Source organism: Ursus arctos, unplaced genomic scaffold, assembly GCF_023065955.2.
Source record: "Ursus arctos isolate Adak ecotype North America unplaced genomic scaffold, UrsArc2.0 scaffold_1, whole genome shotgun sequence".
NCBI classification, from domain to species: domain Eukaryota; kingdom Metazoa; phylum Chordata; class Mammalia; order Carnivora; family Ursidae; genus Ursus; species Ursus arctos.
The window spans coordinates 67,762,416-67,779,087 of record NW_026622763.1 but is presented as its reverse complement, the minus strand read 5'-3'; the positions used below and the strand labels follow the sequence as shown (position 1 = coordinate 67,779,087).

Genomic DNA, 16,672 nt, shown 5'->3' with positions numbered 1-16,672 from the left:
ACTCCACGGCCTGCTGCTGCGTGTGTTTCCAATTCTGATGTCCCACTTCCTCTTATAATAACATTCCTTCCCTCCTTACTTGTCTTCTAAAAAGACACTCTGGCATTGGGTCTCCAAAGGGTGCTGTTCTATGAAAGGCTATAAAATAAAAAGAGCTAAAATGGATTTCAATAAATATAAAATGCTTAAACACTATGTAAGATCTATTCCATCCCACCACTTTTAAATGTTTCCAAAAAAGAACTTATTTTTATATGTTGGCAGCCTAACTTCTTAAAAATAAAGTTTCCTTCACTTAAAGCTTATTCACACCGGCCATCACACAACATAAAGCTTTTTAGCAAATACACTTTTAAGAGTTGTGATGTCACTATTGTGACTTCCAAACCTATCTCACAAGGGTTTTTTTTTAAAAGATTTTATTTATTTATCAGATAGGGAGAGAACACAAGCAGGGGAAGAGGCAGAGGGAGAGGGAGAAGCAGACTCCCCACTGAGCAGGGAGCTGGGGAGGGGGAGGGGAGATGGTCCTGGGATCATGACTTGAGTGGAAGGCAGATGCTTAGCCCTTAACCGACTGAGACACCCAGGTGCCCCACAGAGGTTTCTGATAGGATTGTTATGATAATATATGGGAAAGTGATAAGAAATTTGCAAAAGGCTAATCAAATAGATAATCAAGCTGTTGTTATTCCAATTTTTAAAAAGAAATCATACCTTACAGTGTTTACTTAAAAAGAATACGGACTTTGGAAACAGAGATGGGAGTTCAAATTTCACCTCCACCACTTACTAGTTACCTACACGCAAGTGGGATGTTAAGAGGCAAGCTAGTAAACTCCCTAGGCCTTGTTTCAACTGTAAAATGGATATAATACCCACCTTAGCAAGTTGCGAGGATTCATAGAGTAATGTATGCAAAACCCATTATACATAGTAAACACTTACTAAATGATAGTTAAAATTATTGTTAGGCTATTTAATGAAAATCCAAATACCCATCTGTTAAAACTAGTAGAAGGGAGGGGGAAGAGGGGAGAATCTCACCCAAAGGGGGGACAGATGCTAAAAACATGGATCTCACACTCTGAGGATCCCTTCTTCGCCAAACCACTCCTACCCCCACTCCTTCCCCCCTGAGGTCAGAAGCTCCTCCTTGCTTTGCATAACTGTGCAGCAACCCAGGAATGAGTCTTTAACACCAGGCTTGACAAAGTGATGATTCATCCCAACCCATGAAGGGGGTGCAGCCAGTAATCAGCCTCAGCACACAATGGGAGATCCATGTGGAGAGCCTTTGGCCAGAGACAAGCTATGTAAGAGAACCCCCCACCCCACCCCTGTGTCTCCAGCAGCAGTTAACACAGTCTCAGGCTTCCTTGTTGTTAATGTATATTCCGAATAGTACTTGGGAGGGATCCAACCGTCCTATATTTCACGAAACAATTCCCAACATAAATGGAAAGTCCAAAATGGCAACACAACAACAACGAAGAAGTCTCCCTCTGTTCCCTGTTTGCTGACTGTGGCACCATGTTTTGCCAGACAGTGTGTTAGTTATAACAACAAAAAGCTTGATGGTTGGACAACATCCCACTTCAACTTCACATCATAATGGCTCCTGAGGACAAGTCACACTGCTTCTCAGCCTGGCCTGAAAATGTGACCGCATTCCCCACGAAAAAGACAAACCCTCAGCAGCAGCTTATACAGCTCTTTTCCATTACCACTTCGTGGGCAGGAAACATTTTTTCCCCTGGAGTAAGCTCCTAATTCCCCTTCTAAGGTTAAGAGGCTTTCAGACTTGGTTGTCTTAAAATCAATGCCCAGTGGGGTGGTTTAACCGGAGGTCCTCAGAGTTGTCAAAGAGGCAGCTCTGGGTCCTTTGCCACTCTGCCGACAGCCAGACTACTACAACTGGATGTCTCCTCATTTATCACCACAGTAATTCTAACCTTCAGTCTGACTTTGGGATCCTTCCACCAGTGTCCCATAGGCACAACTCATGAATGCCTAGAAATGTCAGCCTCCTCCCAAAACAGTCTCTTCGCTTGGAATACCCCATTCAAAAACACTCATTTAATCCCCCTGGCTCCCTCCCTAGGTCAACCCTTCTTCCTCCTGGGTTTCTTGATTCCAATCTAGGAAAGGGTCACTCAACAAATGTCCACCATATTACATTTAATTCTCCCTCCCCCTAAAAAAAAAAATCCTCTTCATCATAATGGTATGAGTTCTCTTTCTTATTCCAGGTGGCCCACTCTGGGGGAGAGAAAGCACAGACGCAGCGAGTGGATCCTCAACTCAAAATCCGAACACTGGGGTGTGGGGTGTGTTTTCTGGGAAAGCCTGCAAAAGGGTTTTTCAACTCAAGTGTTACATAATCTGATTCATTTATTTAGCAATGTCTAATTTTATAGTGGTTTCCCCTCAAATATTCCTGGAAAATTGTTACATTACAATGGAGAAAATTATTTTATGTCAAAATCAATTCTATAAAATTTGCCTCCTACCCATTCAAGCTAATAGCCACTAGCTACACACACTGGTCCACGGGCACACACACACAAATACCCTGATCCCAAACAAAACAAAACAAACAAAAAAAGGTCTTCTTCCACTGTAACTAAGATTTGATTTCAGCAAACCAACACTGGGAGCGCCTAGAACTCAAGGAAGTGCACAACTTGTTGCGGCAATAAACGCTGGGCCACGGTCTGAACAAAGCATTACAAAGAAGCTCCAGAAACCCACAGGGCCCGTGGACAAAATGTTGTGTGCCGGCAATCAATTCTCCAATGCACGCTCATCAACCCTTTCCCAACCCTCTTCCCAGCCCCAGCAAGCACCCTCCAGGACTCCAGTTCCTAATCTGGTTTTCATTCCGGCCCCGCTCCCTCCCCTTCCTTCTCAACGACCGTGAATCAATCCCATCCCGGGCAGGAAACGAGACCCAGGGCAGCCCCCTCCGCCGCGGCGGAACAAAGGAGCAGAGCGCAGCTGCACGCGCGGGACGCCCCATCGGGTCCTGGACCCCCTTCTCCCCTGCCGCCGCCGCCGGGGCACGCCGCACCTGAACCCCACTCCCCAGGACGCCCCATTGTTCTCCCAACGCTTTCCTTCCCTGAGGCCACTCCGTGCCCTTCCCTAGAACCAGGGGGCCAGGAAACAGCTGTGGGCCAGAGAAAAGGAGGGGTTGTGGGTGAGAACGAGGAAGATCTGGATTCCACTCTGTCCACAGGTACAAGGAGGATGGGGAAAAGTAAGAGCAACTTAGTTTACAAGCCTTCTCTCCCACCCGCCCCCGAAGCAACTGCGGAGTCACGACCACCCCGCGCGACCTCCAGCGTGCGCGGGTTCTCGCCGCCGCGCCGCAGCGCCCGGAGGAGAGCGCCGCAACCCCCGCTGACCCGTGCCCCACGGCCTGCGGCGGGGCCACGGGGACGTCGGGCACAAAGGCGCGAGGCGCCCACTCCGCCGCCCCTAGCGGGCCGCGGCCGGTGCAAGCGGGCAGGGGAGAGGGGGGAAAGCGCTCGCGCTACCTCGCGGGGCCCCGCTCCGCCTCCTGGTCGTCCTCGCGTTCCGGGACGCGGGCCCACCGCGAAGCTGCGGGGCTCCCGCGGCGGCTGCTCGACGGAGGCTGCTGGGCGGACGCTGTCCCGCGGCTGCCGGCCCTTCGCGCGCCCCGCGCTCCCGCACCGCCTCCACGCGCCGCGCTGGGCTCCCGTGCGCGCCCGACTGCAGAGTGCTGGGCTGCTGCGGAGAGCTCGGCTGCGGCGGGAGGCGTGCGGCCACTCCCCTCTCCCCGGCAAACGGAGGGGCTGGCCGAGGGGCGGGGGCGGCGACCTCGCCGCCTGGGATTCGCCCCTCCGCGCGCGGGCAGGACCCGGAGCCACCGCCTCCGAGCCGACTCACCTCCGGGCGCCCGGTGCCGGCTGCACAGCGCCCCCCGGTGAGCGCGAGCGGCAGCCTGCGCACCCGAGGGCAAGCCTAGATGGGGCCAGGAACGGAAGAGAGGAAAGAAAGGGGAGGTGTCCTCGCCCAGCACCCACGGAGAGCACGGCCTTATACCTTTTTTACTCCTGAATTTACTGACGTCAAGCAAGAAATGTAATAACTGGGGCGGGGGAAACAACTAGGAGCCAGCCTGGGGGCAAATACCAGCAAAGACTGGCAGTGTTCTCAATTGTTCCTTCTGCCCTAGATAAAAAAGTTTGGCTACCAGAGAATATCAGCAAGGATTAATTTGACCGAAAGAGAATGGAAGTGTATTGAGTAGCAAAGTATGCTTTTACTTACAAGGTTTTTAATAACTCACATTATGCTAAGTAGACACTGGCCAATTCTCTGCTACAAAAAATGAAAGGTAGTTTAAATTTCAAATACCCATATGTGTCTGAAAATAGCGTTATCAGTGGCCACTGGGTAATGACCAATGATGGGGTATTAGTCTGCCTATTATTTAGGCATGTTGGAGGGGCCAGGGAGTCAGGACCTCCAGCTTCTCACTCCAGCCTGCCTCTTGCCTCTTTGTGGAATTTAGAACATGCCACTTGACCCAGGTCCCGGTTTCCTCATCCTGGAGGAGGGAAGGGTGCTCTTCCAACCTTACTCACTGGGTGAGGTGAGGATTACTTGGCTAAGGTGTTCAAAGGAATGTAGGCACAGTAATTATTACTCATGATTCTAACTCCTTTATCCTGTAATGAAATAAATTGCCATAAATGGGGCCAGGTTTAAATGGACTGACCTATATCTGGAAACTGTCACTAAAATGAGGTGAACCAAAGAATTCATACCATATATAGTAACTCTGTTCCCAGAGGCATAAGAACCACAGGCACTGGGATTTGTCAAATGTCACTAGTAGAGTTTGGAAAGGTGACAATTGCCCAGACTGTATCTGCTTGGAACTGTATCACCATTGATGACACTATGTGCATCAAATTCAGATCTGCAGAAGACATGATAATGGGGTAAGCTAAGGTATATTGAATATCAGGTACTGTTCCATTCTTGTTTAATCTTCACAGAAACCTGAGGTAGGGTTCTTTCTTTTTCTTATTTTAAAGACAAGGAAAGCCGAAACCAGAGAGGTCTTCCAGCTAATAAGCGGCAGTGGTGGTCTGAAGACATGTCCACAAATTCATTGACACTCCTCCCATTAAAGAGTGGAGTCTAATTGCCTTCCTCTTGAATGTGGCTGAACTTAGTGGCTTAATTCTAACGAATAGAACGCAGCAGAAGTGATGCTGTATGACTTCTGATTCTAGGTCATGAAAGGAGGTAGAGCTTTCACCTGGCCCTCTCTTGGAACACTCACCCTTGGAACATGGCTGCCATGCTATGAGGAAGCTCAGTCTATGTGGAAGGTCAGGCGTAGATATTCCAGCTGATGGTGCCAGCTGAGAACCCAGGCTACAGCCAGATACGTGAGTCAGTGAGCCTTTGAGGTGACTCCAGCCCTAGTCACTGACTGACCACAGTGCATAAGAGACCTGGCGAGAAAACCCAACTGAACCTAGTCGGTGCCCTGAATCAGGAGGCATAACAATATTGAGAGATTGTCTTTGGAGAGGTCATTATATAGCAGTTGACACTGGGCACAGTGGGAGAGATGGGATTTGAACCCAGGCAGTCTGACTCCAGTCTCCACAGCAATCACATTGCCTCAGACCTTGCTGACCTCGCCTGATGAACACCAGCCTTCACAACAGTGTATGGACCTGCTACACGAAGACACATTTAGGCTCACTTTTCCACTTTGCCCATCTGATTTCAAGTTCCAAACAGATGACCTATAGCAGCTTGGCAATAAGGAAGCCTCTGACTTCTGTATCTAGTCCAGCTTTCCAAAAAATAACAAGTTCAAATGGCAGGTTCACAAATACCAAATGTAAACAAATGGTTTGAAAGAGTGGGGAAACTATCAGCTTTTCATCTTTGAATAGGACCAAGTGTTCTTAAAAAGTGGGTTTGGGACAAGTATGTGCTGATAGAACTCCTGAGAAAGCTACTCTTAGGAAGATTTTGGAGCTCCTGCCCCAAGGAAAAGATAGGGGACCTAGTTATATGGAAACAATTCTTCCTCTAGAAGGACCTAGCATAGTGGGGACACTTATGGCTCTCTCCCTGTTTTTCAGCAAATTCAGAAAAGAAAATATTAGAAACTAATGATCATGTCCTAATAATCACTGAGAAAATGAACCAAGAAGCTATTAGAAGCCAAAAGTGCTTCTAGAGCAATGTGCTGCTTCTCTTTCAAAAACACCATTAACCTAGTTTTCATAAATCTCAAAATCCAAACTCCTGAAGACATACCATGAGGTTTTGAAATACTTTTACCTTCTTGGCCATTCTTTTCAAAAGTCAATCAATCAACAACTTTTGAATTTAAGAGAAGCAGATTACAGTTCTAGTAACTGTCAAGAATGGATAATAAATCCACCAACTACAAAAGCATTTTTTACTTTCCCATCAGCCTATTTAAAGGAAGTAGAATATATGAAGAAGCAGAAAGACTGTTATTATGATTTTAGGGTGAAAAACATAAATTATCAAATTATGGGAATAAAAAGAATATAAGAAGTGTACTTTACCACAATGAAAACATGTAATGATTTAAATTAAAACAAAAGAAATCCTGCCATCCTTGTGGGAAAATGTAGATATAAAAGCACATTTGTGTGTGTCCCAGGAAAAGAATTCCCACTGAGCGTGTAGGGTTTGTTGTTTTTCTTTTATCGTAGGTGTTTTTAACTTGAGTCCTTTTAAAAATAATTTTTTCTAAATTCAACTTTGGGGGAAATAAACAACAAAAGGACCACACTACCTGCTTCTACCTCATTTTGGTGCAGCAAAAGAACTAATGAGCCGGAAGTCATAATTTTACATGTTCTCACTGGCCCTATCTGCAGCTAGCTCAGAATTTTACCCAGAAGGCTCACGCTGCCTGTCCTGAGTTATTTTACATCATCTCTAATGTGTTAAGGGCCTCCAGTTCTAAAAAAATCTAAGAGCGCTCTGGCCATCTTTTCTCTCTTCATCTACCTACCCAAACACTTAGTTGTCACCCACTTTCCTTATCCTTTAGACCAAACCCAATTCTCACCTATTCCTGATCCTTTTCTTGAATTGGATCCTGCCTTCTCTTCCATGGTAACGTCTTGATGCCACATCCTCTCAGTACCTATTAATTTGTTCCAGGTTATAAAATCTTTCTAGTTGTTCTCTTATAAATGTTGTGCTTCTTCAACTACATGATAGATATCTAGATTAAAGAAGTAATTCATTTAGAAAGCTCCAGGCCCATGACAATAAGAACAATCTTAGAGAGCTTACCTGTTTTCAAAAGTGTTCTTGGGTGCCTGGTTGGCTCAGCTGGTTGGGAGTCCGACTCTTGGTTTCTGCTCAGGTCATGATTTTAGGGTAATGATCTCAGGGTCATGGGATCAAGCCCCGCATCAGGCTCCTCCCTCAGCTGGGAGTCTGCTGGAAATTCTCTCTCTCCCTCTCCCCCTTCCCCTCCCTCTGCTTTCACTCTCTCAGTCTCTCTCTCTAAAATAAATACATAAATAAAATCTTTAAATTCAGTAAACACTTAAATAGTATATCTTACATAGTTTCATGCAAAAGAAACCTTTTTTATGTATTTAAAGAGTGGTTTGAAAATAAATGCTTCATCATCTGCCTTCGGCTCAGGTCATGATCCCAGTATCTTGGGATCAAGCCCTCTGTGGGGCTCTCTGCTCAGCGGGGAGTCTGCTTCTCCCTCTCCCTCTGCCACTCAGCCTTCTTGTGCTCTCTCTCTCTGTCAAATAAATAAAATCTTAAAAAAAAAAAAAGAAAGAAAAATGCTTAATAAAGTATTATTTGAAATTCACATTAGGTAGTATAAAAAATATTTCTATGGCATTTTCAGCCTCCAGGAGAATAAACACTACTCTTACTCTAAGTATTTAAGAAGCTGGAGATAGAAAGTGGCTAGGAGAGGGGCGCATGGGTGGCTCAGTCGGTTACATGTCCGCCTTTGGCTCAGGTCATGATCCCAGGGTCCTGGGATTGAGCCCTGTGTTGGGCTCTCTGCTCAGCGGGGAGCCTGTTTCTTCCTTTCCCTCTGCCTGCTGATCTGCTTACTTGTGCTCTCTCTGTCAAATAAATAAATAAATAAATAAATAAATAAATAAATAAATTCTTAAAAAAAAAAAAAAGAAAGTATCTAGGAGAGTGGATCTTGAAACTCTCATCAAAAGAAAAAAATAAGATGATTTGTAACTACGATGATGATAGATGTTCACTGAACTATCAACTGGTGATCACTTTGCAATTTATACAGATTTTGAACTGTTACACTACACACCTCAAACTAACATAATGCTATGTCAATTATACTTCAATAAAAAAAATTAATTAAAAAAATTAAAACAGTAGATAAATGCCAACAAGAATCTTAGAGGATAAAATGGCTGATAGAATTTCTCCCGGGCAGGAAAATTCACTAAAGCTTTTTGAAGATTAAAAAAAGGAAGAATTAAAGCCCTCACAGATCGGTTCCTTATAGGTACTGGCCTATGGGAAGATCAAAAACAACTATTCTTCATAAAAACATAACAATGTAATTGAGCACTAAAATCAGGCAGGGAAACTCCAAGTGTAATTTTTCTCCTCCACAAAATTCATTTGTCCATAGCTCAGAATACTCTGATCCCTCAAATAAATTATAGACCCATTGCCAGGAAATTTAAATTGCCTGCATTTTTCCCCTTTGCATTCTGTCATTTGAACTAGTAAAATAATTGTCTTTTTTATTTTCTCTCAAGCTGTAGCATGTTAGTACCATTATGGCAAAACCTTGCTGTAAAACAATAAATCAACCTGAAGAATAGCTAGACTTTTTTCCAATCTTTTTTTAAAAGCATTTTCATTTTTCTAATGATAACTGGGGAGCTTGTCATCTCGTTGCTGAGGAGACTCGAGGAGGACTGCAAGGAAGAGCAAATATTATGGCAAAGGCAAAAAATACTGGCTGTCTATCCCAAATGAAGAGCCATTTAGCAAACATGCAAAATAAGACTTGGGTTCTGCTGCAGTCCCTAAAACAAAATGTCCATTTATTTGAGTCTAGTATATACATTCATCACAAGTGTCAGCATAGGAAAATGCTGGTAGAGAAAGATAATTGCTTAACAAAAAAAAAGGTTCGTTTCTTAACAACCAAGATGACATATAATCCAGGTTGAGGTACTACTGACTAAATAAATCAAAATTTAACTTGGAAGTATGAGCCAAGGCTTGGTAGCAGGTTTGAGAGCTGCTTCAGCAGTGTTCTCAATCTTAACATCTTCTGTACAAGATGAGAAACTCCATGAGGGCAGAATTTTTATCTCTTTGGTTCACTGTTGTGTCCCCAGAGCCTAGGAACATTCAAGATATTCAATAAACATTGTTGAACTGGTGAACGAATTTCATATATTATTACTTTAAGTAAATTCAACCAGCCTGTCATCTCAGTTAGTTCCAGATGGATCTTAGAGCAATTTTAAAGACTTTCTCAGCAAGGTAGAACAAAACAGGTCCTATGATGGCTTCACAGTGGTGATCTACTTCAATTCCGAATAAAGCTGGAAAAACTTTAAAGAGAGTTGCATCAAGGCAGAGTCCACCTTATACAGAGGAAGAAGTGGACCCCATGAGCCAGGGCATTAAAAAGTAACCAGCTTCCAAAGCAAGCAGAACTTCTACTGAAGAGATGAATAACCTCTTTTCCCATCAGACACACCAAAATGTGGGCGTTTCTCCTCAAATCCACACATGTCAATATGACTAAAAGAAGGGAGCAGACGTTTATGTCTTTGACCCCCTGGGGCCCTCTTGCCAAGCCTGCCCTCACCTGCCCCAACCCTCATCTCAACAAGTGGGTGCTTGGCAAGTTCTGCCCAAATCTTAGATGACCCTGACAGAGCTCAGGGTTAAATGCCTTCCTCAAATACCTTCCTCTGGGGCCCTGGGTCTATAAATTGCTTCAAAAGTTCCTACTCTCCTGAAGTCTTCTTAAAACTTGTATGAAAACTAGCATCTCCTCGGGGAGGGGTCCTGCAGGATCTAGCATGCTTCTACAAGTCCACAGTTCCATTAAATGGAAAAGCATGTTAAAAACTTTTCAATTTTCTTTGTGAATCTTTATCAACCTAAAGCAGTTATCACCACCCCAATTAAGCTTGGGCATGGGAAAGAGAATCTCTTTATTTCTTGGCACATGGCCTCTTCCATGCCTAAATGGTTTAGTCCCACTGAGTGATTTTGATTCATATGTAAATACTCTAGATTATCAGCCACAGGAGACGTTCTACCTTGGGGACTCTCATTCTTGCCTGTGGTCAGGCATCATATACCAAGGCCAAAGAGTGAAGTAGATGACACTTGACCTACATTAAGAAGTATTTGAGTGCCTACTCAGTCCCATGTTGGCTCCATCACTAGGATGCCATGGTGAACATGATGGTCAAGATCTGGAACCTTCCAGGAATGTATGGTCTAGCTTCAGGTCTTTGGCACCTTCATCACGTGTATATAACTCCCCTTTCCTTTGTAATGCCTTCCAAGTCCTACAGGCAATGAGATCCCTGATACTGCCCCTAGACACCTCTAGGCCTCAGCATCTGCTTATCGGTCTCTTTCACTATCCTGAGACAATCTTAAGGACAGAATCACATCTTATTATTTCCTTATTCCCACGTTCAACATAGTTCCTGGAACATAGCAGGTACTCAATAAATTCTTGTTGCATGAATGAATCCAATTTTTTTCCAGTACCTTCTTTCATGGGTCCTGCATAACTCTTATTGCTTAACTTGAAAAATTACCTCTTTCTCTCATAGCAAACCTCACAAAATTTAGTGTAGTATCCTCTTCTAATACGCTTAAATACAACAAATAGGTATAAATATTTTTAAAAGCCATTTTTCATTTTTAATCCATCTTGGAACTGACATCTCCTATGCTTCTGGTATACATTTTCATACTTTGATGCTAAAGGATTCTTATTTCTGTAGAAACAGATACCCTAGGCTGACCTCATTCAGCTTATCACAAATGTTCCCCATTGCTTTCTATCTCTACTGCAGAACCAATGCATATGTTTTCCCCAGCCTTCCTGCCCAAGTCAAATCATAAATATTTTTAATCTATGAACGTTTAAACTCAAAAAGATTTATTGGGCCACTTTAAATACTTATTTCTTGCTTACATGGGACTGAAAGATCACAATGGCTCAGGATCAATTGCATTTCATCTTTTCAGTACTTATTTCACAGCTGAGCACTTCTCAGAATTATGAACATGAGTCCAGTCCCTGACAAGCCATAGCAAAGGCCAAAAGAATGAGCAAAATTACCCACCCTGGAACCCACATGGGATAGCAGGGACAGAATAGGCAGCATCTGCTGTGACTTATTACAGCCTACATGTTACACTAGGCCCCAGATCAATCCTAAAACGGAAGTCTTGTGTTATGGGTCTTTCACCACAGGAAAGCAACATAAACATCCATTCAACAATAACACTCCATAAATCTCTGCCCCAATTATAGAACTATATCTCATGTGGTGCCAATAAGAAAGACAGATATCTCAAAACAGCAGGAAGAAATTACTGTTTCATGTGCAGAAACATTTAATATCACTGTAGAGAAATCTTTTAACATAAGTAAGACGTGGAACTATCTGCCTCAGGATAAATCCAAAATAAGGAAGACTCTCTCCAAATAGTGTCTAATAGATTTTTGTATTTTTTAAAAATAGGTGAATAGGAAGAAAATAAATTATTTCTAAAACTGTAGCTACATGCATAGGCCATACCCATGGCATCCTGATTATGGATAGAAGAGTAATATGTGACCAAGGACTGTGTGGCAGGGTGGGGGAATGAGAGAGTGTTAATGCGGGATCAAAATCCTACTGGGTTTATGTCAAAGTGTGTGTGTGTGTGTGTGTGTGTGTGTGAGCGAGTGTGTGTGTGTGTGAGCATATGTGTGCACATGCTTGCTTACAGTTGTGGTGCATGTATATATTTCTCTGGGGGGAGGATTCTATCAGTCCCCAGATTCTCCCAAAAGGCTTTTGACTTCACCAAAGGTTACCAGCCACTGTTCTATAGCGAATATTTCCCAGATTCATAAGCGAAGATGTGTTACTATCAGATGAGGTTCAAGATGACTGACCACAGTGGTGAACAAAACCACATCACTGGAGTCCAAGGCAGTGGTGCCAAGCAGCCAGGATGTGCCCACTCAGATGGGAATGAGAAAGAAAATCACTCATGAAGACCACATACCATTTTGCTGGAAACTCAAACCTTAGTGAGGCAAGGCCAGCAAATCCTCCTCTCCATGCTTAGGAGCATGCAAGCAACAGGATGTTTCTTCTGTTTCCCTAGTGTACCCCTCAGAGGCACCCCAAACTACCCTTGACATGGGGTTTTGACGGCTGTTAGTTTTATAAGGCGTGCTGCATGTGTAAAGACCCTAAAGGGGCACGGGATAAGGTCATGCCTAGCGGCACTCCACTCTGGAAAATTGCTGATCGGAGATGTTGCTATGGTGGTTTATTGGTGGTGGTGGTGGTGTTTTCTGAATTTGTTCTTTTCACGTTTATTGTTTCACTACATCAAAATTATGATTACACCTTGTGTCTGGGAATTTTGTGCTTCTTTTTCAACACTGACAGACCGACCCATGCGTTAGTCTGAACACATTTACCCAGCTGATTGAGTGATACACAAGGGAGATTCCTTTACCACTGTAAATTTGATAATCTCATCAGTCCAAAAATCAATTAAAATTTGCATACATATTATATGATTATTATTTAAGTTACACTTTCAAGATTTAAGCTGTTGCTTAAGTATTATCTCTTCTCCAAGGACCACTCACATTCTCCCCTGGTAAAGTTACATAAGCAGCTGTAACAAATAACCAGCCAAATATACCGAGGCGCGAAGGCAATAATTGTTTCTTTCTTGTACACGCGCCAGTTTGAGGTTCCTGCTCAGTAGGCTACCCTCCGCCACGTGGTCATTTCGGGTTCATTCCATCTTAAGGCTCTGCCACTCTGACTTCCTGTCATCCGCATTCAGCTTGTGGGGACTTTGTAAAACTTGAGATCTGAGAGATTCACAGGTTATAATCTTCTTAAACTGATTTTAGATTTCCGGTTTGTTGTAAAAGGATATAACTCAGGAACGGTCAGATGGAAGAAACACGTGGGATCAAATATGTGGAAAGGGGCACAGAACTTCCATTCTCTCTCCAAGCACGCCTCTCTCCCAGCACCTCCACGTGGGCCCCAAGCCAGAAGCTCCTGCTGTTTATTCTTGTTATCATCTGGAGCCCCCTGTTCAGTCAGGACCCAGGTGAGAAAATAGAAACTTCTACAGGTGTTTCAAATGAAGAGATTTTACTACAGGCACTTGTTTTACATGTGATGGAAGGACCAGAACCAAAGAGTGAAGTAGACAGGGTGAGGAGAGCCTAAAGATGAACAAAAGTCAGAAGTCATCAACCCTGTAAGGCTGGAGGAACCCAGGGAGAGGGTAGTGTTATCAGAGCCTGGAAGATGGAATCATCACAGAGAAGCCAGAAGCTCAGAGGGAGAATTCCTGGCAGATGCTGAGACCATGAAGGGAGGGGCTATCTGACAGCAGTTGGAATCATGAAGCAGCAGCCACTGCCAGAGAAACCACTCAAAACAGAAAGAGAAAAAGAGAAACTCCTAGCTCTCCCCTCCTTGCACCCCTCAACCTTCTACCCATCCCTCCCATTGGCTCAGCCTATGTGAAAGCCAGAAGGCAAAGAAACAGGAAAAGGCAGTCCCTTGTGATCGAGAACAGAGCAGGGCAAATGCCAGAGCAACCAGGCAAATGACGAGCACATTCTTTTTTACGGAGACATAGACGAGTCTGAAGAGAAAAGCCACATGGCTATGGAGTTCTTTGTTGATGGACAGAAGGGAAGGAAGGGAAGTCCAAGGAAGAGAGGTAGGAAAGGAAGAGGAGGTGGCAAAGACTGGAAGCCAAGAAGAGATAGAAGAGAAGAGGAGGATCTCTCTTCAAGTCTGCTAGAGCAACAGCTCAGACCAGAGGCTCCATTTATACCCGCTGTACAGTGGTATCTATAACAGGCCAACAGCAGAATTACAGAGTCCTACAAACCAGGGGAGGACTAAAATCCGTACTTTGATGTAACTGAAGTTTGTTTGGACTTAATACATAATGGATTGAAATTAATGTGAATTTAATTCTTTCCTGTCAAAATGGAATTCAAATATCTTTCGAGAGACTTACAAAGAGATTTCAGAAAGTCAAACCACTGCAGGTCCTCGTGTTGAGCACAAAGGCAAAAAGAACTGAGAACAAACAAAGCAGCAGAAAAAAATGTGTGTGGGGGGAGAGGGTGTGGGAGAAGGGAGCCCAAGGGATTTCTTTAGTAATGTTTGTTTATTGCTGTTTCAAATTAGGGAACTAATTTTGGACTGGAGAATAAATAAAGAAGTTCCTTGAGAAATAGAAGACTCTGGCTAAGATCACAGCACTGCCTGAAGTTAAGTGTGGGGGGGAAAGTCTATTCACACTTACACCTGGCTTGTTTATTTTGTAATGTTAATGCACTTGTGAAAAGAATCCAACTCGCATTATTTTTCTTTTAAAGATTTTATTTATTTGAGAGAGAAGGAGAGAGAGAGAGTGCGTGTGTGTGCGCAAGTGAGGGGAGGGGCAGAGGGAGATATCTCAGGCAGGCTCCCTGCTGAGTACAGAGCCTGACAGGAGGCTCCATCTGATAGATGAGATCTTGACCTGAACCCAAACCAACAGTCCTGACACTCAACCCACTGAGGCACCCAGGCACCCCCTCGCATTATTTTTCTTAATGTTGCCTGTTTATCTGCTCATGCAGATAAATGACCGGTACCTCTGTCTTTCCTTACTCAGGTTCTTGCTGAGACCATCTTTTTAGAAGAAGCAGGAGAGGCACCCTTGGAATGTGTATCAATTTTGGGGGGCACATTCAGGAGCACTTCAGAGCCCAGTACTGGATTCCTGGTCCTGGGGACTCTATTTCATGGGCTGGTGTATGTGATTTTTGCCAGGTGAGCAAAGACGTCTGGGCCCAACAATATACTGTGGTTAAGAGTCTAGTGGAAGGCGCCCGTGGAACACTTGACAGGGTTTTTGAAGAAGGCCAGGTGTCTGGTGTGACACAGCATCTCGAAAGCAGGCTAGCCGGAATACCGGGCAGGGCCCACCTCGGCTGTGGGCCCTCACTGTTCGCTTCACTGGGCCGTGCTCAGCTCGTAAGAAAAGAAGCTGAAAGCCTGCCTGAAGCCCTGTATTGTCTTATAAACGAATATTGCTGGGATGAAACCTCAACCAGGAGTAGTCCCAGGTTTGGCGTTTGGTTTTCGAGCCACTCAAAGAGACTTGCTATGGGAAGTTCCCAGTTAATATGCAGCCTCATCAAGTGAGCTTATTAATAGAAAGTAGTTCACGGCAACCATTTCTAAGGTTCTGATAGATGCCTCATGTTAAAACAGCCAATGAGACACTGATCTTCTTATATGGATTTTCTTAAAATAGCAGCTTTGGTTCTTTTACAATGTTGAAAATATGCCATTTCTGAAGCACATCGACTTGGCCGTTCTTGTAGTTTACAGGACACATTTTTCAAAATCATGAACGTATGGGTTCGCGCTAGGGAAAAGAGATATTGGTAGCACTGAGAGCGTGAGGTGCTATTCCTACCTTAAGGAGTTTATTACGATCATCTAAATCACCAACTTGAGTTATGAACTCAATGGCTCTTTTCTCTTCTCTACCACTAAAGCTCCTTAGAAAGGTAATCGTTATAGCTACAAGTTCTCAAGTGCCTCCTATAAGCCTAGAGTATTTACTTCATTTAGTCCTCACAGAAACCCTAAGTGGAAGGTAAATTAATCATGCCCATTTTAGAAAAACTGATGTTCAAATTTACAGATGTTAAGTAATTTTCCCAAGAGTCACACAATTATGAAGCGGTGGGGCTGGGATTCAAACTCTTGATTTCAAGGACCATGTGTGCTCTTTAGCACTATACTCAGGATGACCTTTCCTGCGTATGCACAGGGCCTGATACCTAAGAGGAGACCATGCTTGGTTTAATGTTCTGCTGTCACTGTCTTGAAATTCTTAATGATTCTAAAGTGGTTCTGCATTTTATTTCTCACTGGGCCCCACAAATCCTTCAACTGGTCCTGAGTATACTACATTTTCTGACATACTAGATGAATACTATAGGTAGGAGTTTAAAATTCTTCAACAGTCCTTCTCTAAAAGGTAGAACCAAATTCCCACTCTCCACTTGACTGTGGACCAGTCTTAATCACTCACTTCTAATGAACAGAAGATGGCAGAAGTGACGGTATGTGTCTTCATGATCAATAATAAAAGGAATTGGGGCTCTTGCCTTGTTCTTGGGTCACTTGCTCTGGGAAAAGACAGCTGCCATGTCATGAGGACATTTGAGCAGCCCTCAGAGAGGCCCACTGGTGAGGACCGAGGCTTCCCGCCAGCAGCCATGTGAGTGAGCCATCTTGGAAGCATTCAGACAGCATACAGATGCCTACACGCCTTGGCCCAGAGCTCC

The 16,672-nt window shown here is 44.0% G+C and overlaps 2 protein-coding genes across 4 annotated transcripts in view; one reads left to right on the top strand and one right to left on the bottom strand.

Moving 5' to 3' along the window:
* Positions 1–3,760, bottom strand: part of MYO1B (myosin IB) — a 174,747-nt gene extending 170,987 nt beyond the window's left edge. The window contains exon 1 of one of the 3 annotated variants that reach the window (XM_026492296.4): positions 3,543–3,760. The gene's annotated coding sequence lies outside the window, so the exon portion shown is untranslated. The remainder of the gene's footprint in view (positions 1–3,542) is intronic. The other 2 variants (XM_048214435.2, XM_048214436.2) reach the window with 2 other exon arrangements.
* On the top strand, positions 1,615–4,086 carry LOC130544410 (translation initiation factor IF-2-like). Its single transcript, XM_057316029.1, has 3 exons — positions 1,615–1,761; positions 2,253–2,330; positions 2,944–4,086. Exons 1-3 carry the CDS (start codon positions 1,615–1,617, stop codon positions 4,084–4,086), a joined length of 1,368 nt encoding a protein of 455 aa, XP_057172012.1.
* Positions 4,087–16,672: the final 12,586 nt, after the last annotated feature.